The 26583-nt window shown below is 40.5% G+C and overlaps 1 protein-coding gene across 1 annotated transcript in view; it reads right to left on the reverse strand.

The window, feature by feature from the left end:
* The window catches only part of USP37 (ubiquitin specific peptidase 37), a 52998-nt gene that overhangs the window by 8548 nt on the left and 17867 nt on the right, over positions 1-26583 (reverse strand). Inside the window, exons 8-20 of the mRNA XM_038421226.2 lie at positions 25998-26082; positions 24507-24668; positions 23478-23609; positions 20651-20774; positions 20117-20322; positions 18862-18979; positions 17412-17491; positions 14361-14525; positions 12083-12148; positions 10098-10248; positions 5553-5808; positions 3299-3465; positions 740-800 (exon numbers count right to left, since the gene is read on the reverse strand). Of these exons, the coding sequence (XP_038277154.1) occupies positions 740-800; positions 3299-3465; positions 5553-5808; positions 10098-10248; positions 12083-12148; positions 14361-14525; positions 17412-17491; positions 18862-18979; positions 20117-20322; positions 20651-20774; positions 23478-23609; positions 24507-24668; positions 25998-26082 (1773 nt within the window). The remainder of the gene's footprint in view (positions 1-739; positions 801-3298; positions 3466-5552; positions 5809-10097; positions 10249-12082; positions 12149-14360; positions 14526-17411; positions 17492-18861; positions 18980-20116; positions 20323-20650; positions 20775-23477; positions 23610-24506; positions 24669-25997; positions 26083-26583) is intronic.

A 26583-nucleotide genomic window follows, 5' to 3' on the forward strand; every position in this document is an offset into this window, starting at 1 on the left:
TAATAAGCAAGGGAGGACTATTTAAGGAGCCTGCGTAAGATTAAATATGAATTTTAAGTAATACTCCTGTATTTCATCACCACAACTGCCCCTCTTCTGGTGTGGGGTTTTTTTGGCTTTGTTCTGCCCTACTTGTATGTTAGCCCTACAAGACTGCTAAACTGAGCATGGGGCTTAATGTGCGACCTCAGTTTAAAATGCACAGGCAGTGTACCTGCTCACTTTGGGTGTTCTCCAGCGCTATACCTTGCTGTGGATTATCTATCTCTGTTCTTTTATTAGATATAAAGCATTTTATCCATTATCCTGAGCAAATCTGTTACATTTAAGTGTATTAAAATGTTAATCCAAAACTACAGAACTATGATAAGCTAGGGCTTTGGGAACTGATTCAGCCAAGAGGGTATTCTGCAGAGGTGAGACTGCAGGTGTCTCTCGGCCATAGACAGCTGGCTTTTCGGGAACAAAGAGTTTCAAGATCCAAATATCTGTGTACACAGTATTTTTTAAAAACTGAATTAAGGAATGATAAACTACTGCAGTTTTCATGTTAAGAATTTTCACTGGCATTTACTTCCATAACTGAATGAAATAAAACTGAACAGAACAGAGCCAACTACAATCAAACAAAAAGAAGGCATGAAATCCCAGCTGCCTTTCAGATGCTCACAGTTGCAATCACACACAGACATATTTCCCCTAAAAAGCAGCGTTATGGAAGCGGTTAAATAAATTTCACCTTGGAGACTTAATTCAGTAGCTCGTTTAAGGTCATCATCTTCTTTTTGTTCTCGTGCCTCCTGATGGAAAGAAAACAAAAAAAATTTAGTTCACTGAGACACTTCGCTGTTTAAAATTCATGTAGTGTGCTTTTTCTATTGAAACTGTACTGCTTTGGTTTCTACAACAAACCTGACATAGTACATTAAAAGTTCCATGTGAAGGAATGTTTACAACCAGCAAGAATCCAATGTTCTAGTGCAACAGGGGCTGGGACAAACCTTAATTAAAGCTTGTCAAAGCTACTAAAGTTTGGTATGCAGCAGAGCAAGTCCCTAGTAACACCATGAGCTCTCTCTGGATCACTGATCTGAAAAGCATCATAATGAATTTGTGAACCATTTGCAAAGTAAAACTGTCATTTACACAAAGTTCTGCACCCTATGACAACATTTACACAATTTTCTGCCCAAAGCTAACTGAGGACACAGGACTCAATCAAAAAGGTGAAAAAATCTGCTACAATTTATTTTAAAATTGCTAAAAAAAGAGGGCTTGGCCTACAGCTTAACAAAAATATGTAATTCATGGAAAAATTTCTGTATTTCCCAACTCCAGAAAAGGATTTTGCAACCGTTACATCAATGAATCTTAACAAATTGGGATAGATAATAAAAGTGAAACCATCTTATTTTTTGCATCTCTGCCCTGTCTCCTCCCACCAACCTCAAAAGGGGTCTGTATTGTAGCAACATTGATTCCAGCTGAAGAGACTGGATGTGGCTGCTTCAAAAACCAGTCGGCACTACTGCATGAATAGGCTCCTAAATTCAGGGTCTGAATGCATGTCATGCCTGAATCACAGGTGAGGTGGCAGGTCCTCATTATGACGACACCAGAGGGTAACATTTAAATCCATTTTACATTATTGCCATAGGGGTTTTTCATCTCACAGTTCCAAAAGCACTAGGAATCTACGTGTTAATAGCACAGCTGAAATGAAGCAAATCCATCACTGTGCCTCACAAGGAATTACACTGGAGGGTGCGGAAATTTGCCCCCTGATATCTAGGCCAACCCCATCTCTTACAAGGAGTACCATGATATCTAATGTCAACACAAAGTAAACAGGGTGCTCAGTTCAAGGACTTATAACAAATGATCTCCTTCCCTATCACAGTAAACTGCATTGAACTCTATTTGTCTATACAGGAAGGATGAAGGGTTAAGTTGACTCCCAGTTGTCTAGGTATTTCAAACCTGAAAAGAAGTAGGGTTGGCAAAATTAGATTTTTATTTTTTTCTAATGTGGATGATAAAAATAAAAATCTATATAAAATATTGTTTTTAATTTTTAAAATGTTTTATTTTTGCATCTTCTCAATAGTGCTGGAACAATTTGCATGATGGGGGTGCTGAGCGCCACTGAATCAAACTGTAAACCCTGCATATCATGGAAACCACTTCAAGCCAGGGGGCACAGCAGCACCCCTAGTTCCAGCACCTATGCAGTTGCTGGAAACGAAGGGCAGGACAGGACAGTGTTGGAGTTAGGGCAGCACTGACAGCGGGGCTGCAGGGCGCTCCCTGCATAGTTGAGGGGCCCAAGACAACAGGGCACAAGGTGCGGGGGTGGCTGCAGTCCTGACCATGGGGTGTTGCTGAACAGTTCCTGCTCCCCTCAATGTTTGTGTGCATGAAGGGGAGTTGAGCAGTCTGCCCAGTATTTGTGTAACACGTTAGCAACCCAGGGGGGCTGTTGGAACTCTAAATGTTTGCAGATGCCTGGTTTGTCAGTAGCACTTCTGTCCCCATTTGTGTTTGACTGGAAGGCTGAGTTAGCCTTTGCAACCCAAAGACTGGATTACATGGGGCCAGAACTGAAGACTATTCAAAAACTGCAGCAAGTGCATAACGCAGCTGTGTGTTTGCTTAGCACAGGTCAGAAGTGCAGTGTGATCTGAACTAGCTCCCACTTTGTTTTGGGGTGTAATTCCAAGTGCTAATATTAACCTAAATGGTTTGGGACCCAATTATCTCAGAAACCTGCCCTTATCCCTCATGTGATACCACAGCAGTTGAGGTCAGAGGAACAGTTTGAGCTAACCGTGTTCTGATTTAAAAAGAGAGCTGCTGGCATGGTTGCCTGAGGGGATGGTCATCTGCATTAGAACCTGCTTCTCCCTCTGTCTCTTGACAGGACACGCTGCAAGGCCTTCAAGTGGGGGATGAATTAGGGAGGTGTACGGAAGTTAAAGAGTGAGGCTTGTTAATTTTCAATACATAACTAGGTGAGGAACAGCTTTGCCTTTTTTTTTGTATAGGTGAACCTTTTAAATATTTAGGTGTGATTTTCAAAGTTTATACTAACTGTAATTAATATAGATAATCTCACTGACTGTACTGGCTAGTGAATTAAAATAATCTTCTGCTTTTCATACTGGTCTCTTCTAGAAGATAAATATTAGCAGTAGAGACAATTTGCAATTCTTGTCCAAGCCCAGCGTGAACTTTTATTTTGCCATCAGGTTTCTGATGCTAGAAAAGATGACTTAGGGAAGGGAGTATTAGCTCTTACTTGTTCTTGGAGGCTCTGAGCCAGTGCCTGCTGAAGTTCTTGTTCCTCCCGCTCTCGCTCCATATCGTACTGCTGCAGCCAGTCAACTTCCCCCTGGGAGCCTTCCGGAGTTTTGTTTTCCTTATTCTCATCAAAATCTTTAGTTATCTCAGTGAAATTGGCAGGACCTGAGGAAGCAGAGGACATTTATGCTTTTCTGGTCCCTTGTTTGTTACCATCTAAGTCCTCTTTATGCCCCTGAACTCCTTGGAGCACAGTGGCATCTACTGGTAGAGGGACAACTAATAAAACCTTAGGAATGCCTAAGGATTTGATGAGAGAGGGGAATGTTATAACAAATCTTACAGGTTTGGGACTGAGCAAGGTTTTATCAAAACCCTCTCTCCCCAAACTCTATGCTTTCATTTAAAACCAGCAGCCTTTGCCTAAGCAAACATGTCCCATTCTGCTAAGCTTTCACAATTGTGGCCCAAGTTCAGCTAATTGATATTTGCCAGATTTACAGTACATAGATTTAGACATGCTTACATACTACGGTGCCGGCACCATAGAAAAACCTAAAATTGAACCCACTATGTTACCTCTAAATAAGACCGAGGGAAGCAGCAAAATCTCTTAAATGCTGTTAGGATTTGTTATTTTTTTGCTTCAGTTTAGAGCTAGATGATCTACAGATTTTTTTTTAAGTAGTATAAAAGCACAAGTAATTTTCAACTGTGTAGTTTACTTTAAGATGTGTGCAATGGAAAGAGGAAATAAGCTGTTTTACAAAGCTTATGGAGGGAATATTTGTTGCCATTACTATATGTACCTCTCCTATCTGCAGCATACTTTCAACCCACAATTGGCTACAGGTAAATGGTCAGAATCCCCCTAAAAAAACAGCAAGGCCATCTATCTTAATGTGAACCCACCCTTGAATTGAAAAAGCAGACTTCCACATCTGTTCATTAGTTATCAGAGGATTACAGGAAGCAAAATGCCAGCATCTGCAACATCCTGAAAATGCAGGACCACCAGAGTCAGGATTGTAACCCAGCTCTGTCTAATCCTCTTAAATTAATAGCAAAATATAGGATTTTTTAAACACTACTTTTTAAGTCTGTGACTCAGATTTTCATTATAAGGAGCAATACCGTACAAGGTTTCTGGCTATTACACAGCTCTCAATTATGAGTAGGAGTGGGGAAAGTGTGCCCTTCATCATATCTAAACTAGGTAGGTCTCCCCCTCCACCTGCATTCAAAGTACATGAAATTCAGTGTGACTGTGTAAAATGCACCACAGTGTATATCAATACGGGAGCAGACAAGGTTGTGTGAATTATTTCACGTGTTGACTTCTGACATGAAGTTTCATTTGACAGTACCTGACATTTTGAGCTAACTGCAACCTTCAGTAGTGTAGGGTGTTTGCATTTAATTTCTTAACTCTTAAGAGGAAAAGAAAAGAAAAAAGGAACTTCATCTGACTGCGTTTTCAGGATAGTGGAGTTAGGAAATAATTTGATCCAAAGCAAGTAGCATGAGCAAATTACAAGCTTTTAAAAATTTCTGTTAACCAACTAGAAAAGCTGAGACCCAAATATCCCACACTCAAATCAACGGGGCTTCCTCACAGTGGTAAAGTTAAGCACATTTGCAGGATTTGGGGCCAAAATCTGTAAAAGTGTGTTGGGCTTATTCTGAAGGATTTACATAAATATAAAGTGCTGTTTTAGGGGAAAAAAAACTTTTTAAAATTGTATACGCATGAGGCCAAATTAATTAAAATTCTACTTATTTTTCACTATGCATCAGAGGGATTTTAGCCTTATCCTTTGAATGTATTAATCATACACAAAAACAACTGTCTTTGGATATTGCTACTATGCTACTCAGGATTGCAATTGATTTGGAGATAGTTATAGAAAATAAAGTGTACTCAGAATATGGAAGAATAAAACACTTTTGTCAGAGGTGATTGTTAAACAAGAGATGGAAAAAATCACCAAAATATTGGTGATGACTAAGTTTAGCAGAGCCATATTACAAGTGTTCGATATGAGAACATTTTCAAAATTAAATAAACAAAAAGCTTTAAAGATAGGAAGAATTTAAGATATTTTTATATATCTCCACGTACATCAGACACGGCCTACAATCTACTCACATGCAATTCATGCCTCATATATTTCTTATCTGCTGTTGTAAATACCAACTTCAGAGTCACCATAGAATCTGTTCAGTTAAGATAAAGTTACTTCTCATCCTACCTGATTCTGTAGTTGATTTGGGTTTCTCCATCTCTATAGACTGCAAATTTTCTGGCAATTCCTGCACCTCGTCCTCTCCAAAACCAGTGTCTGGGCTGCTTGTGGGTTTATCTTCATCATGGCTCACAGAGAATGAGGCTTCCCTCTTGCTAATCTCTAACACAGCTGCTAGCAACTCATCCTCACTCATTCCATCAAAACCAGCATTTCCCAAGTCAGAAGATTTATCGCACTCTGGTTTACTTCGTTTTGAACCCTACAAATGAATGGATTCAGGCTAAAAGGCTTTAAAAAAAATCAAAGGTGTGTCATATCCAGTTTGCATTTACTGTGCACATTTCTTTTGGGTTAACCGCCAGGAAGTGGGAGTTTGGGTATCAACCATACTAAATATAGTTCACAAATACAGAGTCAATGCAATATGACTTTAGGGACGAATGTTAACTTTGAATAATAGATCTACACGGTGGTTTTCAAACTTTTTACATTTGTGGACACCTAAAAAATTTCAATTGAGTGTGAGGATCCCTTTGAAAATGTTAGACAGTCTGCAGATCCCTAGGGGTCTGCAGATCACAGGCTGAGAACCACTGATCTGCAACCACCAGGATTTGCAAGATGTGCAAGGCTACAGCTCTCTCTCCATCTGTGATCACCTCACCTTCCCCTTGTGACACCCTTCCAGGTGGTGGTGAGCCCTCACCCTCTGGTAACCTCCATATATAAGTAGCAAAGTCATCACCAATAGGTGATTAATGAAGCTGGACAGCAGCTGCAAGAGATAAATGCAACTTAAACCGGAAGATGGAAAGAGAACCACTGAACCTAGGCGAGGATGAGAAGAGAAGGGAAACGAACTCAGTGTCTCCAATGAGCCTTAGACAGTTTCAGGAGATATGACCAAGAGAGGCCAAAAACTGAAGATCAGGGCAGCAAATAGCAATACATAAAAGAAAAATAAATGGTTCTTTCACAACAGACAGGCCTGTCAACTCTTCCTGGAAAACTCAGGCTAACGCTGTATCTTTATGTTGCTGGTCTATTAGCCAGCTCGTCCATTGCTGCAGTCGCCTTCTATGCTTGTGCTTATCATTCAGCTGAACACACAAGCTGCTGAGACTACAAACTGACCACCACACCGGTTACATAACCACACACTCAGACCAGAGATTATTTCCATCTCTGATGCTGTAGGACACAAGCACAAGACCATGGATAGGAAAGGAAGGCAGATAAGAGGAGGGTGAAATTATAGAGAAGAGATAGTCCAGTTAGTGATAACTGGTAGTTGGTCAGGTTCATGCATGTAGGACAAAAAAGAATTTGAAGACCAGCTAGCCAATGATTCAAAAGTAATAGCAAAAAAAAAATGTTAAATACATCAGAAGGAGGAAGCCCACTAACCAACCAGTGGAGCCACTGGACAATCGCGATGCTAAAGGAGCACTCAAGGACAATAAGGCCATTGCGGAGAAACTAAATGAATTATTTGCATTGGTCTTCACAGCTGAGGATGTGAGGGAGATTCCCAAACCTGAGCCATTCTTTTTAGGTGATAAATCTGAGGAACTGCCCCAGATTGATGCGTTATTAGAGGAGATGTTGGAACAAATTGATAAATTAAACAGTAGTAAGTCACCAGGACCAGATGTCAAGCTTCAGAGGGGTAGCCGTGTTAGTCTGGTCCTGTAAAAGCGGCGAAGAGTCCTGTGGCACCTTATAGACTAACAGACGTATTGAGCATGAGCTTTCATGGGCGATGACATGCATCCAACGAAGTGGGTATTCACCCATGAAAGCTTATGCTCCAATATGTCTGTTAGTCTATAAGGTGCCACATGACTCTTTGCCGCTTTTACAGGACCAGATGGTATTCACCCAAGAGTTCTGAAGGAATTCAAATGTGAAATTTTGCAGCACTACTAATTGTAATCTGTAACCTTTCATTTAAATCAGCTTCTGTACCAAATGACTGGAAGATAGCTAACGTGATACCAATTTTTAAAAAGGGCTCCACAAATGATCCTGGCAATTACAGGCCGGTAAGCCTGACTTCAGTACTGGGCAAACTGGTTGAAACTATAGTGAAGAACAAAATTGTCAGACAGATAGATGAACAAACTTTGTTGAGGAAGAGTCAACATGGTTTTTGTAAAGGGAAATCATGCCTCACCAATCTACTAGAATTATTTGAGGGTGTCAACAAGCATGTGGACAAGGGGAATCCAGTGGATATAGTGTATTTAGATTTTCAGAAAGCCTTTGACGAGGTCCCTCACCAAAGGCTCTTAAGCAAAGTAAGCAGTCATGGGATAAGAGGAAAGGTGCTCTCATGGATTGGTAACTGGTTAAAAGATAGGACACAAAGGGTAGGAACAAAAGGTCAGTTTTCAGAATGGAGAGAGGTAAATAGTGGTGTCCCCCAGGGGTCTATACTGGGATTAGTCCTATTCAACATATTCATAAATGATCTGGAAAAAGGGGTAAACAATGAGTTGGCAAAATCTGCAGATGATACAAAACTACGCAAGATAGTTAAGTCCCAGGCGGATTGCGAAGAGCTACAAATGGATTTCGCAAAACTGGTGACTGGGCAACAAAATGGCAGATGAAATTCAATGTTGATAAATGCAAAGTAATGCACGTTGGAAAACATAATCCCAACTATACATATAAAATGATGGGATCTAAATGAGCTGTTACCACTCAAGAAAGAGATCTTGGAGTCATGGTGGATAGTTCTCTGAAAACATCCACTCCATGTGCAGTAGCAGTCAAAAAAGCTAACAGAACGTTAAGAATCATTAAGAAAGGAACAGATAATAAGACAGAAAATATCATATTGCCGCTATATAAATCCATGGTAGGTCCATATCTTGAATACTGCATGCAGATGTGTTGCCCTCTAACAAAAGATATATTGGAATTGGAAAAGGTTCAGAAAAGGGCAACGAAAATTATTAGGGTTATGGAACAGCTTCCATATGAGGCGAGATTAATAAGAGTGGGACTTTTCAGCTTGAAAAAGAGGCAGCTAAGGGAGGATATGATAGAGGTCTATAAAATCATGATTGGTGTAGAGAAAGTAGATAAGGACGTGTTATTTACTCCTCCTCATAACACAAGAACTAACTGTCACCAAATTAAATTAATAGGCAGCAGGTTCAAAACAAACAGAACGAAGTATTTTTTCCACACAGCGCACTGTCAATCTGTGGAACTCTTTGCCAGAGGATGTTGTGAAGGCCAAGACTATAACAGGCTTCAAAAAAGAACTACATAAATTCATGGAGGATAGAGGTCCATCAATGGCTAATAGCCAAGATGGGCAGGGATGGTGTCCCTAGCCTCTGTTTGCCAGAAGCTGGGAATGGGCGACCGGGGATGGATCACTTGATGATTGACTGTTCTGTTCATTCCCTCTGAAGCACCTGGCATTGGCCACTGTCGGCAGACAGGACACTGGGCTGGATGGACCTTGGGTCTGACCCAGTAGGGCCGTTCTTATGACCACCAATGCATATGGTTACATATGAGCAAACCAACAGTATAACTCCTCAACTCAGCCCCATAGCAATCCTGGAAGACTAGATCTGATTGATTTGCTATTCACATAAATTGGCTGCATTACTCCATTTTTGCAGCAACAGATCCTGTTCACAACAGCACTGCCATCTTCCTCACCCATCCCTAAAGGAGAGTGCAAATGGAAGCACTCCTATCAGTTAAGGCAGATGCAAAGTAGAACCCTCAAAGTTTGCCTTACTTGCCATTCTAGGATGTCATTCCCCTCCCATTCAACCCCGATTCATCTCCGTTCTATTGCACTTACAATGCCATTGTACAGGCAAGAAGCTCCTTTGGATGCAGCCAACATCTGCCACAACAGACCTCACAGGCAGAACGTATTGAATTATGCCCCCCCATTCCAAAAACTAGGTCTCTAAACATTTCTAAGCACTTATCACCAGAGACTGACAGCTTTACTTTTCAATCAGCTAAGAGACCCAGAGCCCAAAACACTTAACTTGGGGGTCCACAAACTCATTCCAATTGTACATCATTATTTTTCTTCCCCATCCTCAATGCATACCCTGGCCCCCAGATTTAAACAAAGAATTTTACTGGATAATTATTACCAGTGACTGACTTTCATCCTATTTCAGAGAGGGAGCAGCTTCAAGAGAAGGCAATTCAAATACCCGCTAAGGATTGAATAGTAAAACAGTTGTGCAGCTGACACACTTAAGCTAAAGACTTCAGTGCAGTTCTAATACAAATACCTCTGCTGCCAATGGGATCCCAAGCCAACACATAGAGAGGTCAATCAGATGGCCTGGCAAAGCATTCCCCTTCAGCATAATTGTGCTAATTATGAACCAATCTTGTATTTACATCTGTTTTATTCACAGTCTGATGGACTGTGACAGCCCAGACACAAACATGTAAGGGATTTTTTTCCATTTGAAAGGGTATGTTTTCCCCTCTCAACAACAGAAAACGCAAGTGTATTATAAATCCTACAGAGAGGAAAGAATCTTTTACCTTTTCAGGCTCTTCTTGCTGTTGCTGCTGTTCTCTGCTCTGTACATCACACAATCTTTGACTGTGAGCAACAGACCGTTTCAATGGCTCATCCTCACTATCTGAATCCACATAGAGTGCCACAGAGCTCTTAGATTTGAATGTATACTTTCTGAAAATTAAAAATACAACTATAATTTCTTAGCACTGTAGAAACCTGTTAAACTAAAAAAGGAAATTTGGGTTTAACAGGTAAGACAGTTATGCAAATTTAGAGGAGACTCCAGTTTCCTATATTTAAAATCTATTTACTTAGCAAATCAATTTTCCATCCTAGCTTACCTATTGGTGCATTGGAAGTTACTGTGTTCCTTTACCAGGTATTCATTAAAAGAAATTCCCTGCACTTGTGTTTAGGTATTTACAGTGCATGGACAACATTCTGTGAACATTCACTTAAGTGGACTCCATTAGAGTACAGAACACATTATTATATGCTGTTTAATTTGGGAAATTTATTTAAACACTATAATTATTCTCTGAAACCAAGTTGTATAGATCATAAATAGTGTTGGCAGGACAAAATTTCACATGTGTAATAGTTTTCCCATTTGGCCTTTTGCGGGTGTTACTTTTGGTTTTATTAAATCCAAAAGCACGGAGGGCTCAGGAAGGTGGGGAGAAAAAAAAAAAAAAAAAAAAAAGCACTTTCTATAGGTTAAAACAGCGGCTCTCAACCTTTCCAGATACTGTACCCCTTTCAGCAGGCTGATTTGTCTTGCATACCCCCAAGTTTCACCTCACTTACAAAATCAGACCAAAAAATACAAAAAAGTGTCCCAGCACACTATTACTGACAAATTGCTGATTTTCTCATTTTTATCATATAATTATGAAATAAATCCACTGGAATATAAATATTGTATTTACATTTCAGTGTATAGTATATAGAGCAGTATAAACCAGTCACTGTATGAAATTTTAGTTTGTACTGACTTCACTAGTGCTTTTTATGTAGACTTATAAAACTAGGCAAATCTCTAGATGAGTTGATGTACTTCGTGGAAGACCTCTGCATTCCCCGAGGGGTACGAGTACCCCGGTTGAGAACCCCTGGGTTAAGAAACCTGTGCTCTCTACATGCATCCTCCAGTGTCTTCACTTTTATGCAGCGTAAAGTTATCCAACACTACATTACATTTATCACTGTTTCTCAGGAGCTGGCCTCTCAGAAAGAAGTGTAAAAACAATGTTCCTTTACCCCCCACAAATAAAGCCTTGGATTAAATGACTCTCTTCCAGAACCAACTTTGGTGCACAAAACATGTGCGCAAAACATAAGGACAGAGAAAAGAGCTAGCTCTTGGAATAAGAGACTATTTTGCTTCTCTGGTAAATGACTTACAAACCAGCTTGTTTGCAGTTATGGTTACAACCAGTTCTTAAGAGGAGTCGAACTATCAAAGAGTCCATACAAACTAAGTTCAGTTTTCCTTGCTACTGTAGGTTTTAATACTAAAAAAAAAATCTAGTCTGTGTTATAATTATAAACCTCAGAAAACAGGCTTATAAGAGAAATGCTGAAAGATGTCATTTGGGCTGTGTGAACACTAAAAGTGTCATTAATATTTATGACAGGTTTCAGAGTAGCAGCCGTGTTAGTCTGTATTCGCAAAAAGAAAAGGAGTACTTGTGGCACCTTAGAGACTAACAAATTTATTAGAGCATAAGCTTTCGCTAGCTCACGAAAGCTTATGCTCTAATAAATTTGTTAGTCTCTAAGGTGCCACAAGTACTCCTTTTCTTTTTGCGAATACAGACTAACACGGCTGCTACTCTGAAACCTGTCATTGTAGAGACAGTAATTCAAAACACAAAAATTAACAAGGAGTAAAAATGGTAAAGGAAGACAAAAGTGGGAGAGAAAGGCAAGACTTTTATTTAAATGTTCAAAAGTTCTTCAGAGAACTCCCCCAAATCAAGGAAATTTCAGAATTACAACTTACCTACAAGGTGTGGAAGTGCTTACAGTACAGGAATTCACCAGTTGGGAAGCTTTCAATGGTCGAGAACTATAAAGAGAGCAAAGTATTTATTGCCACAGTTATATTCTGAAAAAAAAGTGCATTTTACTCATGGGCTACTGCATGCCAGCCCATGGCCAAAAAAGCCCTAAGGAGAATACCTGTTTGTATTGGTTAATCACAAAGATTTAGAATAAGTATTCTATGCAATGAATATACAAAAGCGGTTCACAAAAATAATTAACCTTTTCAACTTGATTCATCTCTTAGTGGCACACCCTAGGACAGCTCTCAGATTAAAAGCTTGCAGCACTCCTACCATCTTTCCAGCTCCTACTGCCAACTCATGATCTGCTCTCCCACAACCTGCTCTGGTGGCTTTACCAGCTCCCTACCTGGCCTACATTTTCACCAATACAACTGCCACACTAGCTTTCTGATCCACCTGACCCTCATCTCGGATCCCTCAATTCCATCAACTCTCATCATACCCACCACCTGGCTGCTGTTGTAGCAATCCCTTCCAATCTACACAGCCGACTTCCTCTCCAAACCCAAGACTGCTGCATCCAGTTCACCATGTGTCACCCCTACTGCTAGCCAGGAGGATAGATTAAGACTGAGAACATTCATGTTACATTACAAACCACTATAAATCTGACCCTTTAAAGCGTTTTTCTCCTTTCTTTCTTTACAAAAGTAAAGTTTTCAATTACAAAAATATACTGTTGAAAAACCTCATTCAAAACTAAGCACAAAGAACATGTGCCATCCTGCTGAACATGCCAGACACATCCTAACTCACTATGCTATTGTGGTTAGGGCACTGGACCGGAACATAAGAGATCTTGGTTTTGTTCCTTGGTCTGCCCCACTTCCTATGTGACCCTGGGCACGATACTCTGTGCCTCAGTCTGCCATCTGTAAAAATAAGAAGCCATGGTACCCCACACTTGGAAAGCCGCACGCAATTGTGGTCACCCAATCTCAAAACAGATATATTAGAATTGGAAAAAGGTGCTGAGAAGGGCAACGAAAATGATTAGGTGTATGGAATAGCTTCCATGTGAGGAGAGATTAAAAAGTCTGGGACCATTCAGCTTGGAAAAGGGACAACAAAAGGGGAACATGATGGAGGTCTATAAAATCATGATGGGTATGTGGAGAAAGCGACTAGGGACATGTCATTTACCTCTTCACATCACATAAGAAGTAGAGGTCACCCAAAGAAATTAATAGGCAGCAGGTTTAAAGGAAGGACTTCATACACTGAACTGGCAGCCTGTGGAACACACTGCCATGAGATGTTGTGAAGGCCAAAAGAATAACTGGGTTCAAAAAAGAATGAGATAAGTTCCTGGAGAATAGGTCCATCAGTGGCTATTAGCCCAGTTGGTCAGGCACACAACCCCATGCTCCAGATGTCCCTAAACCTCCAACTGCCAGAAACTGGGACTGGATGACCGGGGATGACTGCCCAGTACTGTTCATTCCTTCTGAAGCATCTGGTCCTGGTCACTGTCAGAGATGGGATACTGGGCTAGATGGACCATTAGGTCTGACCAAGTATAGCCATTCTTAAGTAATACTTCCTTCCTTCCTAGGGCTGTTGTGAGGACAAATTCATTGTGTGAGGTACTAGATACTGTGGTGACAAGCACCACAGAAAATCCTAATAAATTAATTAATGGACAGGACAGCACAGCAAAGGATGCAGGGGAAGATCAGCAGTGAAAGGGTATGAAGTTACATCTTAATGTAAGAGCTATCATGGTGTACCAAATATGAAATAAAAGCTCAATCATTCTAGTTCTTATATTGCAAATAAAGCTGAATTATGGACTCACAGGGAACTTCCCTTGGTAAATTCTAACAGTCCATGCTGCAGGGGTTCGGGCAAGAGTTGTTCCTTACAGAGTGTTCTCTAGATATTGTCCTGTCTAGTTTTACACATGTCAAAGCAAAGGAGCTCCTGTCACTCTTACATCATGAGATGTAATTCTCCTTCCCCACACACTGTCTCATATTGGTATCATTATGGATTAATGCAGCAGACAAAAGACTTGGCTTTTAATTTTGTAAAGGGAATCACAATGACCTTTGAGGGGGTAGGAGCAATTTTTAAATCTTTTATTAATTTGACTCTCTCTAGAGTAGATCTGATATGTAACATTTGATACCATCCTCTCCCATGTGCCATATACATGAACTTAATACCCATGAATAGATAACTGTGATAAATTCTGCAGTTCACACTTACACTGCAGAATGTGCACTCCATCCCAGAGTAAGCGGGGGCCGAGTGCTTTCTGTACAGTGAGATAACAGGGTCAAATATCTCGGGATAACCACCTGCTGCCCAACTTTGTGATTGAGAGAAAGTGCCACATTGAAGCTGTATCGTTTCAGATGAAGAATCAGGACCCTGAAAGATAGAAGGCAGGGCAGAAATAACTGCATTAAGTTCAAAACCAAAGACAATAGCCAGTAAATAAACACATTCAAAACCCAGCTTGCTTTACCCACAAAATAGTCATCTCAGTTTCAAATACATTTTATTTTTAGAAAAAAAGTTTTCTACCTCTTGGCTTTCTGATAAGAGATGTTTGGTTGCATTAATAGTTGTGTAGTGAGCTTGACGAGATGTAGTCCCGCAGGGTTCTGGGAGCTAAGGCACTTAGGGTTCTGTAGATAGTAAACTGTCCCCTGAACTTAATTTGGGTATTTACTGGCTGCTAGTTCATAATGAAGAGCACAGGTATAATATGCTCTCAGCCTGATCTTCTCAGGAGACAGTTCTGGTTACTGCTTCTATCTAGCAAGACCCTGAAGTTGCAGACCATTTTAACAATAGGCAGACATCCTGCTCTGATGGAGCAATCAGATTTTGTCAACTCAAGAGACTTCCTGATTCAATCAACATCATTTTGTTCTTGTCCAGAATGAGCTTACGCCAACTGGCTTTTATACCGGTCCTTATTTCTGCCAGCTAACGAGAGAGCTAGGAAATAACTCTGATTGCTTCCAGTGAGGAAACAGAGCCAAGTATAACGATCATAGACCAGTGTCATCAGCATATTCCCTCAAGATATCCCCTACTGACTTAGCGTACATCTTGAACAACAGGAGTGGTCAAGACTTAGGCCTTGTCTATACAACCTCGGTAAGTCGACCTAAGTTACGCTACTCCAGTTACGTGAATAATGTAACTGAAGTTGACGTAGCTTAGGTCAATTTACCGCAGTGTCTACACAGCTGTGTCAATGAGACACGCTCTCTCTCCGACTTACATTACTCTTCTCGGGAAGTTGGAGCACGGGAGTCGATGGCAGAGTGCTTTGCCGTCGACCTAACGGGTCTTAACCAGACCTGCTAAATAGACCCCCGCTGCATTGATCGAAGCAGTGCCAATCTACTGTTAAGTGTAGACATGGCCTTAGACTGGTTGGCCCTGAAAATCAAGCATCCTAGAGGAGGAAGAGCAATCACTAACACAAACTGGGCAGAGGGTTTTTTTTGTTTAGTTTTGGTTTTTTTATTAGTCATAAGCTTTACCTAATTTCTAAAACTTTTGTTCATGAAAGTATCACCAACCTTACAAATATTCACTGTGTGGTGAGTCTTCCCTCTTGCACTGCATTTTGTGTTTATTTAGACTGGGCAGGGACCACGTGGTATTACTTGAATGATGGTATCACCAAAGGGTCCAAATTAGGGACCCTGCGCTCCGTTATGCTAGGTACTGTAAAACTTACACCATGACAAGGTGATCCCTGCCCCAAAGAGCTTACAATCTATGTAATGATTCCATTTACATGATTATAAGTACCAAGCACACTATCAGTACTGCTTCAAGAGTACTGTATATTTCTAATGATATCAGCCTGTCTAGCCTCTCAACTACCACCCAGATATTCTGCTCTTTCTTTAGAACAAAGCTGGCAGCTATAAACCTCTCTTCACAAACGGGAAAGATCTGATCCTTATTAGGAGAAAGTGCAAGCTCTGACTTTCCGGACGGAAGGGTATATAAGGGAGAAACCTCTCTGGACTCTTCCTTGCAGCCACCTCTCTGGACTCTTCCTTGCAGCCCCACTATGCTCACTGTGATATAGAAAGACAGCAAGCACCAAGGTGAAAGGGATGGTTGGCCATGCAAAGTGATGTCCTTCATTGAACTCAACAGCATTTCTCTGTCAGTCTGGATGTAATGTGGTAACTTTTGAACACCACATTTGATCTATTCCAAAGTTTCAGGGAATGTTTTAGGCATCAGTGGACAGAAGCCTATTGATTTTAGTGAAAAATCGGAAAACCGAAAGGGTAAAGTGGGAACTGCATGGAGCCCCAGGTATGTGGCTAGCACATGTATCAGCTTCAACCAGGTCTACAATAATCTGTAGACCAAAGAATCAGTTGATGGCAGCCATTAACAAGTTCCAGCATAATTCTCACCCCACTGCCCATCTCAGCCTTGCCCTCCTTCCCAAATGAGTTTAAAATGTTGATAACATGAATGACTTATCTCCCAGGCCTGGTCTACACTTAAAATTTAGGTCAACATAGCTACATTGCTCAGACATATGAAAAATCCACATCCCTGAGTGATGCAGCTGTGCAATCTAACTCCCCTAGTGTAAGACAAAGCTAGGTTGATGGAATAATGGTTCTGTAGCTACTGTTGGTGTAGCTGTGTCTAACACTACGGGGTTATGCCAGCAAAGCTAAGGTACTGTAGCTATGCCAATATAGTCCCCATTGTACACTGTACCCCGAAATAAATAATGGGGGGAGGGAGGAATTCACAGAGCCCCAGGCATGGGGAGGAGAATGGGGGAGGGAGACATCAGAGCACAGCACCGCAGGCATGTGGTGGAGGGGAGGAATGATGGGGGGGGGGGCATTCAGAGCCCCTGATTCAGGGGAGGAGAATGGGGCACAGAAAGACCCAGGCATGTGGCAGACAGGGTGAACAGGGGCATACATTGGATGCCGTGGAAATGAAGGATAGGGCCCCAGCATGAAGTAAGGGAGAGGGGTTGCAGGGAGTCCTGAAATAGAGGGAGATGGAATGGTGGTCCACAAGAAGCTGGGGGGTGGGGAGGGAATGGAGAAATGTCAGACTCCCCTGGTGTGTACAATGAGCTCTGCATACAGAAGCAATGATGCGTACAATCCTCTAATTATATCTACCATTTCGCTCTTCATCCTCTTCAGTCCTGTTCTTCCACGCTGTCCTACATACCAATACGTTTATCTGCTTTTATGACATGTGTTTTGGGAAAGCACTAGAGTAGGATTTTACCCTTACCTGGGAAGCCTATTGAATTTGTGTGTAACAACAGCAGACTTTCCATTACACTTCTCACAAGAATACTCAATCTCCTCTGCCTATTAAAGACAAAGCAAAATATAAGGATGACTCAACCAGATGGCCTTTTTCAGTCCAGTGTTTTTCTGAAGAGAGCAGTCATCTATTTCTTAATTGACTTATCATTTCAACATGACATACCAAAAAGGAATCAGATAAGAGAACAAGAAATAAGCTCACAACTGAAGATCTGTCAGTTAAGACAGGTGGAATTAGGGAGAAATCGTTTTTTCCAAATCTGATACATAGAGCTAGAAAATAGAGAGGGCAAAGAAAAATTAGTACTCAAAATGAGAGGACTGTAGTTTTGCAAGACCTGCAGCTTTTCCTCTCAGAAACATCTACCATGTAGCTTTTCATAGCCTTTACTGGACAACATTTATTTCTTCATATCCTTAGTCTAAAGCTCCTATTTTTTTTCTCCTGAAAGGCCCTCTGCCTCTGAGATCATTACTGATGTATCACAGTTAAACAGAATTTTCAAGCACTGACAGCTAGAGGAGATGAAAAGCATTGTGAGAGGAGTATGCATACAACAGCAGCAATATTTAGACACTGTCCACTGTTTATATAATTCATTTCTGTAAACCAGGGGTCGAAACATGCCACTACTCTTCTACTAAGGATGGAAGTCTGTACCTCAAGCATAAGCAATGGGCTTATTGTTCAGCCTTAGAAAGAATAAGTCCGTGTTTCCAATCAGTGTATCAAAATAAAATGAAGACCAGTGTATATAAAAAGGGACCATGGCAGATTTCACAGATTAAAAAAAAAATCTTACTACTGATCAGTTTTGATTTCACAGGGGACTCTTACCAAAATACAGTACTGTGAATTGTACAGGAAATATTTATCTTCAGTTTTGAACAAGCTCATGTTGGAGGTCTATTTACTGTGCATGTATCTATATATTTTAAACAGATATATATGGCCTCTTGTCTCTATACTGATTTAAAGAGACAGACTAGTTGTCCAACCACCCTAGCACAGGATTGAGAACCAACAATTTATGAGTTCTAATCCCATCTCAGGTGGACTCTTCTCTAGGATTTACAAAGTTCTTCTGCGCCTCAATCTCCCTATTTAAGAAACAGTAAAACATGTACATCCCAGGAGCACTGTGAGGATCAGTTTGTGTCTACACCATATTTTAACATTAAAAGCATTAGTGTGTTATTTGCACACAATCTCTACAAAGTATTTGAAGGTTGGATAGTTCATATCCCTCCAACCCCTGCTATAAATACCCAGTAAAATGCATTGTAAGACTACCCCTCTCATTGCATGGTAATATACAAAATCAAATTCTGTTACTCAATATAGTGTGTGTGTGAGTGTGAGTGTGAGTGAGAGAGAGAGAGATGAATAGTAATAAATAAGCATTATGTACCCTGAAAAAGAGATCAAGGGAATCCTGGATGGATCGAGAAGGAAGTAATTTCTTTCTTCGGGGAAGATCAATGGAAAGATCATTAAACTGTTCTCGTTTAGTGACTGTTTCACCACACCTACAATAAAAAGCACATGTGATTTTGCCTATACGTATGCTGGGAAATCATCATAGTTTATATGGTTTATTTCACAGTAACTTTATGCATGTTGACATACTGAGCCCATTTTAACTCATCAAGATGATAAAGTCTCCAACTGACTGAACTTACACTTTAATTTTGGGACTTGGGTTTGGTATTTTCATGATTTAAAGAAAGAATTCCTGTGAGTAATAGTTTGAGAGCAAACATGAACCCGATCTCTAAGAAGTACTTTGGAGTGGTCAAAGGATCTGTCATATGGGAAAGTCAACAGGCCTGGTGGTATAGCTAAAAGCCCTCAAATCTGCATCAACCCTCTCAGGAGGAAAGGAGTCAGCCCAACATCATGAGGGAGCAAAAGGAAATCTGATTTTTTTAAAAAATGAAATACTAATTGCACACTTTTAAAAACCTTAATTTCATGTCAGGATATAAAAACTGGACCCAAGTAGTATCATACAGCTTTTAAGAGCACAATATGACACACACATAACAACAGTTGTCTAGAATGATGACATGATTAACACCAGCACAGGTACCAAACATATGTGGCACTGGCCATAGAGGTGAATGACCAGTAGATGTGCTTACTCAACACATCCTTGTGTAGCCTCTGCTGGCATAGCTCCTTATGGAGCTACAGGAGAGTTGCTATTCCCTGGAAGAAACCACTGGGAGAATAACAAAGGAAACGTGGCCTGCCCACTTCTGAGAACAAGCCCTTTGCTGCTGTAAAGCCCTGAGCCTGTCTAGAGGGCATGGATGGGAAAGCAAAAAAAGAGCACCTACACTGAAACCAAGGCCTCTTTCTTGCAAAAACAGATTTAAAAGCTAGCAGGCTGCTTGGCGAATATGTTACAGTAAAGAGCAGTGTAGTGTGAGGGTTTACCCTGTGACTACACTTAATCTTCCTGTACAGACAGTTTCAAGCACCTGGAAAGTTTTCATTTCTGCTAATATCATATGTAGGAAAAAGAGGAAACTGCTTAGTACTATATGTGGCAGTTGGTTTGTGGATGAATAAGATCACAGAACATGAAAATACTTTCCTTCCACCTGCAGAACTTTTACTTCTTAGATTTCAAAAGTATTGTCTCTATCAAAAATACTTACATTTTACATATGATAGAATGTTGAACCTCAAACTCTAAGTTAGTGATAACTGGACAAGTGTAAACTTTAGTGGCTGAGATGTCATCAGAGGCCCGTGCCGGCGAGTTATCTTCACCAGACACTGGCTCACTTTTCCAAGTTTTGTTTAACTTTTCCATGTCCTCCTTCAGCTGATCCAAACACTGGCTCAAAAACTCATGTGCATCCTAGAAACGGTGTAAATTCTTTAGATTACAATGATTCTCTGCATGTCCTGCTTTCAATCTCTCTACTATACTTTTGTGTGTGTGTGTGTGTGTGTGTGTGTATATGTATGAGAAAAAACACACACACTAACTCGGAATACAATTGTCTTATACAGGATCACATGAAAGTTCTGTTATAACCACAAAACGGACAATAGCCATCCATCCATTCAACTAACAGCTCAATCAGTATCAACTTGACTCCAATGGGCATAGACTAAGTCAAACAGACTACTGCTGAGCTAATGCACAAAGCATACAAGCAATTTGTAGAAGAGAAAGCACTTACATTTTGCATGTAACCCGAGAATCTCTCTGCAGTAGCTGAAATGGCACTTTTCACTTTCTTGAGCAGCTCTTTCTTTACCTCAGGGCTGCAAACATCCTTTTTAGCAAGCAGATGGGCAAAGCGTCTGGAGAAATTAATGCAGTGAAAGGTTGGCTGGCTGGCTTCCCAAATCTTATGGTAGTTAGAGCAAAACCTAAAGATTTCTCTCTAACAACGTTTGCCAAGTCTGTTTTCCATTAGCGGATGAGGCAGAGAAATTCATCTTGTATAACCCCTCACAAACTGTCCCCACCCTCTTAGATTCCAAGTGTTTTAAAACTTAACTCCTGATCCATCATTTCAGTGGGACTCGGCATTTAAAAATTCCTCCAATGTAAAGAGCACAACAACAAAATATGTTATGTAAAATCTCTTGAAATAACATCCCATTAAAATAAACAGATAAATAATTAACCCTAATTCTTATGGACAACAAACACTTTTATAAATTACGCTCCACCCAGCTACAAGTCCTATTTGTTTTTGCAATACAAAAAGTTGCAACATACAGCTTCATTCATTTACATAACAAAGGCTGAAGAAATCTGGCAAGACAAGTTTGTTTTAATTCAGATATACCATTGTTGTTGGTAACTTTATTAATAATCATCAGGTGATCCTCCCTACCTCCAATTGCTGTGATCTAGTTAATTTCATAGTGCTCTTCAATGGATAGATACCCTTAGTATAATACATTCAAAGCAGAACAATCTACACATCAGATTTTATATATGCAGACAAATATTAACACTCGATATTGAGGAAGGCAGCAGCACATATACATGCAAGTGACACATGAAAAAGGAAAGAAAACTAACAATTAGTTAACAAAAGAATTGGATAAATTTGCCTGAAACAAAGCAACAGAAGTAAAGACAGACACTATGATGCATTCAAGTCAGTCCTGTTGTACCTCTACACTCAATAGCACATGGCCCTCCATGAGAAGATCCTATTATAATGGGTCACAAGAGCTATCTACCTAGTTTGCCTGTAAGGATATAGGGCACCATCTTTAGTGCAGCTTTACAGTGCATTTATACAACTACAATCGGAAAAATATGCACAATGACCCATTTGACAGACCTCTGAAAGAGCAGGACTTAGATGAGAACACAATGGTGGTCTTCAGAAATTCCTATTTTACTCTATCTGCAAAGTTGACAGTAACATTAGACAAAGTGTCCACAACATGGTTATTCTATGACTGATACCATAGGTCCAAAGAGAAGTCTTATTGAAAATCCTGGCAAAAGGACATTTCAAATGGCATACAGAACTGCCAAGTCCAAACAGTGCAGGAAGAGTTCAAGGAACTCAAGAAAGATACAACAGAAATAGAAAGGGTCTGAAGACAGATAACAAAAGCAATTACAGACTTCCATACGAGGAGAAATTAAAGACTAGAACCATTTAACTGGGAAATGGGACAAATAAGAGGGCACATGAGAGCAATATATAAAATACCGAATGGTACAAGGAGGGTAGATCAAATACAATTTGCCCTTTCTGGTAATACAAGAACCAGAGGATAGTCAGTGAAATTTGAAAGGCAATACAATTAAAACTGGTAAGAGGAGAGACAGTTTTACACAGCACATAACTCATGTGCTGTGTAAAACACAGTGTGGAATTCATTGCCACAAGGTATATCTGAGACAAGCCAAAAGCTTAGGTAGTATTAAAAGAAGATCTGATGTCTTTATGGACAATAAACCTCTACAGTTACATAAAGTAGAATAAAAAAAGGATAAAACATAAACCCTCATGTGCTAGGGCATAAACCAACAATTAACTGACTGGGACTAGAAAGATGCTTCCTCTATTGGGAAGTTCTTTCATGGTTGTCTTATGGATTTGCTTGTACTTTTTTCTGAAACAGCTGGTTCTGCCAATGTCTGAGAGAGGATACTGGGTTAGATAGACCACTGATTTGACACAGTACAGCAATTCCTTTGCACCCTACTTTATGTTTCTAAAATCTGTCCCTCAATACACTTATAAATTCCCAAATTATGATGGATCTTCAGAGACAGCAAGAATTGTTTCCAATTTCCTAATTTTACATTTCAGCTAGGGTTGAAGGCACAACCAACTCCTACATGCCTGTATTCAAGCATCATGTCCTACAAATTCACCCCAAGGTCCAATTTGCAGATAGAGTAAAACAGGAATTTCTGGTTATGGAACGGCTTCCATATGAGGAGAGATTAATAAGACTGGGACTTTTCATCTTGGAAAAGGGACGACATGGGGGGGGGATATGATAGAGATCTATACAATCATGACTGGGGTAGAGAAAAGAGATAAGGACGTGTTATTTACTCCTTCACATAACACAAGAACTAGGGGTTACCAAATGAAAATAATAGGCAGCAGGTTTAAAACAAACAGAAAGAAGTATTTTTTTTTCCACACAGCGCACTGTCAACCTGTGGAACTCTTTGCCAGAGGATGTTGTGAAGGCCAAGACTATAAAAGGGTTACAAAAAAAAAAAAAAACCTAAATAAGTTCATGGAGGCTAGATCCATCAATGGATATTAGCCAGGATGGGCAGGGATGATGTCCCTAGCCTCTGTTTGCCAGAAGCTGGGAATGGGCGACAGGGGATGGATCACTTGATGATTACCCATTCTGTTCACTCCCTCTGGGGCACCTTGCACTGGCCACTGTCGGAAGACAGGATATTGGGCTAGATGGACCTTTGGTCTGACCCGGTCTGGCCGTTCTTATGTTCTTAAATAAAATCATAAAAGAAAATATCTCACCCAAGCAAATGAAGTTTACCTGATAAGTGCATTGAGTGGAATTTTTTTCCAAGGGATACCCTGCTTAAGCAAATCATTAGCAAACGACTGAATTGAAAACAAGGACTGTAAAATGGCATTCATGTAGCAGGTATTTCCCAAGTTTGAAAATCTGAAAAGAACAACAAAGGATATTATTGAACATTGGCTTATTAAGCCATTTGCGTTCTCCATCCCAACTGTTCCAACACAGCTCCTCCCTCCTAGACCGTTAGTAGGGTTGCCAGGTATCCGGTTTCCGACCAGAACGCCCAGTCAAAAAGTGATCCTGAACTCTCCGGTTGGCACTGCCGACTGGGTAGTTAAAAGTCCAGCTGGCACGCCCGCCCTAGCTCTGTGCAGCTCCTGGAAGCGGCGTCAGGTCCCTGCAGCCCCTAGGTGCATGGGCGACTACGGAGGCTCAGCGGTGCTGCCCCCATCCTGAGTGCCAGCTCTGCAGCTCCCATTGGCCGGGAACCGCGACGAATGGGAGCTGTGGGAGCAGTGTCTGTGGGCATGAGGCTGCCCATGCGCCTAGGGGCTGCAGGAACCTGGCAGCCACTTCCTTGGAGCTGCGATAATCGCTGCCAGGACCCCCGTACTCCCTCCCACACCCCAACCCCTCCAAACCCCTCATCCCCAGCCCCATCCCAGAGCCTGCAACCCCAGTCAGAAAGTTGGCAACCCATTAGTCATCTTGTATATCTGGAAAGCATCTATGGGTATTTCTACAATCTAAATATAAAAATACTATGATTGATCATTTGGTACAGAGAATAATTTTCAAGCAAGCTTATTCCTTTCATAAGTTTGTTGGATTCACTATATCAACTACTAAGTTCCCAGGTTAGCATTTTAGCGAACAATTTTCTTTTCGCAAACTGGGAAAAGGGTTCCTTACTCAGGCACAATTCTCACTCATTTCAGAACCAGGTCTTGAATTTGTTTCTATGTATGTTAGTACACTTCATTCTGCTCACATTCAGATGACAGGGGAAAAAAGTCTGATATCAAAGTAGCTGAAACTTACCCTTGTAGCTGTTGCTGTGGGTGGCTGGAAAGGGGCACTCGAGGTTTGTTCCATCCTGTGTAATCTTGATTAGATCTCATTTTTTTAACAGAAAGTGGGGCTGGCTGAGAGAGAAACCCCAGGCTTCTTTTGGCTGAGGGCGTCTGACTTGATATGCTAGACCTACAGTGCAAAAAAAAGGAATAAAATGTAAGTTTTTGAGTGCACTGTTCTTTCAAGAGAGTAGCAAAGACAACAATTATAGCTGATGACAAAAATGACAATCATATCAGCCTTATTCATAGCACATGCCAAGGTGCTGCCTATTTACTCATGGCAATTTAAATGGGATTGAGTTGCGGGAGAAAATGCTGTCCTACTCTACCTTTATTAGATTATGTCTTGAAGAATCTCAAAACAGAACTCACGTACAGGAATTGCTTCACTAATAAAAATGGTGCTGCCTTTGTAATGAATGGTAGCAGCCAGGCAGACAACTGGTGCACACTGCATTGCAAAATAGTGGGCTCCATATGGGAAGGGGAAACACTGGTCCAGAACATCCACCAAATCCCACAGCAGATAAGTCTTGTTTTTAAAGTACCACTGGACAAATCCCCACATAGTAAACTCTGGGAAGGATGGTCTAAGGCATGACTAGACCACAAGTCAGGAGATCTAGTTTGAATTTATGGCTCTGCCATTAACTTTTCATGTGAACCCGCTGGCAAGTCATTTAATCTCTATACCTCAGTTCCTCATCTCTACAATATGGATAATATTTCCTCTCTCCCTACCCTTTGTCTGATATAATATGAAACTATGAGGAGCAGGGACTCTATCTGTCTGGTGCCCAGAACAATGTGGCCCCAATCTGGCACTACTGGAATACAGCTACTACTTATAAAAATAACTACAGTTTATCTACCTGGGAAGGATGAAGGCTGATTCAATCTCACTGGCATTTGAACCTGGAATTCTAGAGTTTAGGTATTTTAAATGGGACACAAACCATTAAACCATCCACTCTTTTCCTTGCAGAGTTTGGTTTTGATCCCAGATTCTTCCAAATCCCTCAAGTAACATGGTGTGAAACAATCAAGCCCATAGAACTGAATGTGGGGCTCTGATCTTCACTGACACAGTGACTCCTATACCCAGCACCAGCAAAGCTCCCTTTAACAGCAGAGCTTCTCAACAGAGAGGTATGTTATATATGACTTTAATACAAACCATGCTTTTCTTGGTGAAATCTTACAACATGCAAATTAAGAGATTTTAGGAAATCCGTCTAGCCCAGTGTGAATACAGACCACACGACAACCCAAGTCTAGTACAAAACGAGAGCAAGTTTCAGCAATCTTGCATTATTTATTTTTTAAAAATGAGATGCACTTGTTTTCATGAATAAAATATGCATACCATTTGGTAAACACTCGAAAATTCAAATGCCTAAATTCCTGAAAAACAGCTCTTTGTCCTGTAGAGATAACACTACAGAGTCAAGCCTACCTGTCCAGGTTGGAATTGCCAGTGGGGTAGTCCTTTGATGCGGACCTGCTACCATAAAAGGAGGATGATTGTAGAGGCAAAACCCCTGGAAGTGCAAAAGAAAAAACATGTCATTTATTCCAACTAGCTCATCTATGTATACTGTACTTGAGGAAGATAAATGACTATACTTAATATGTAAAAGGTTTAAAAACCTTTTCACCAAGTAATTTTTTTTAGAGTTCTGTAATGAAGGAAGTACTAGCTCTAAAAACTAAGTGCATGTAGTTTTTTCATATAAGCTAAAGTTCAACTTGATACCTCCACCCTGAAATTCTGATTTGCTTATTTGAAAAGGGCTGTTAAAATATGGAACCAACAACTGAAACAATGTAATGTGTATTTGTCAGTTGTTCAAACATGAAAAATGCAGACACACAAATCCTTCTTAGCTATGATTTCCAATACAGTGTACACAAAATTCAAAACAAATACCCTGTACTGAAAATTAAGTTTCTTTTCCGACTCTCCATTTCATACTAAATTAATGTATATTTGCGGGCAAAACATGAAGTGTTTCAAATGAGATGTATTTTGACACCCCAGT

This window comes from Dermochelys coriacea, chromosome 11, assembly GCF_009764565.3.
Source record: "Dermochelys coriacea isolate rDerCor1 chromosome 11, rDerCor1.pri.v4, whole genome shotgun sequence".
NCBI lineage: Eukaryota > Metazoa > Chordata > Testudines > Dermochelyidae > Dermochelys > Dermochelys coriacea.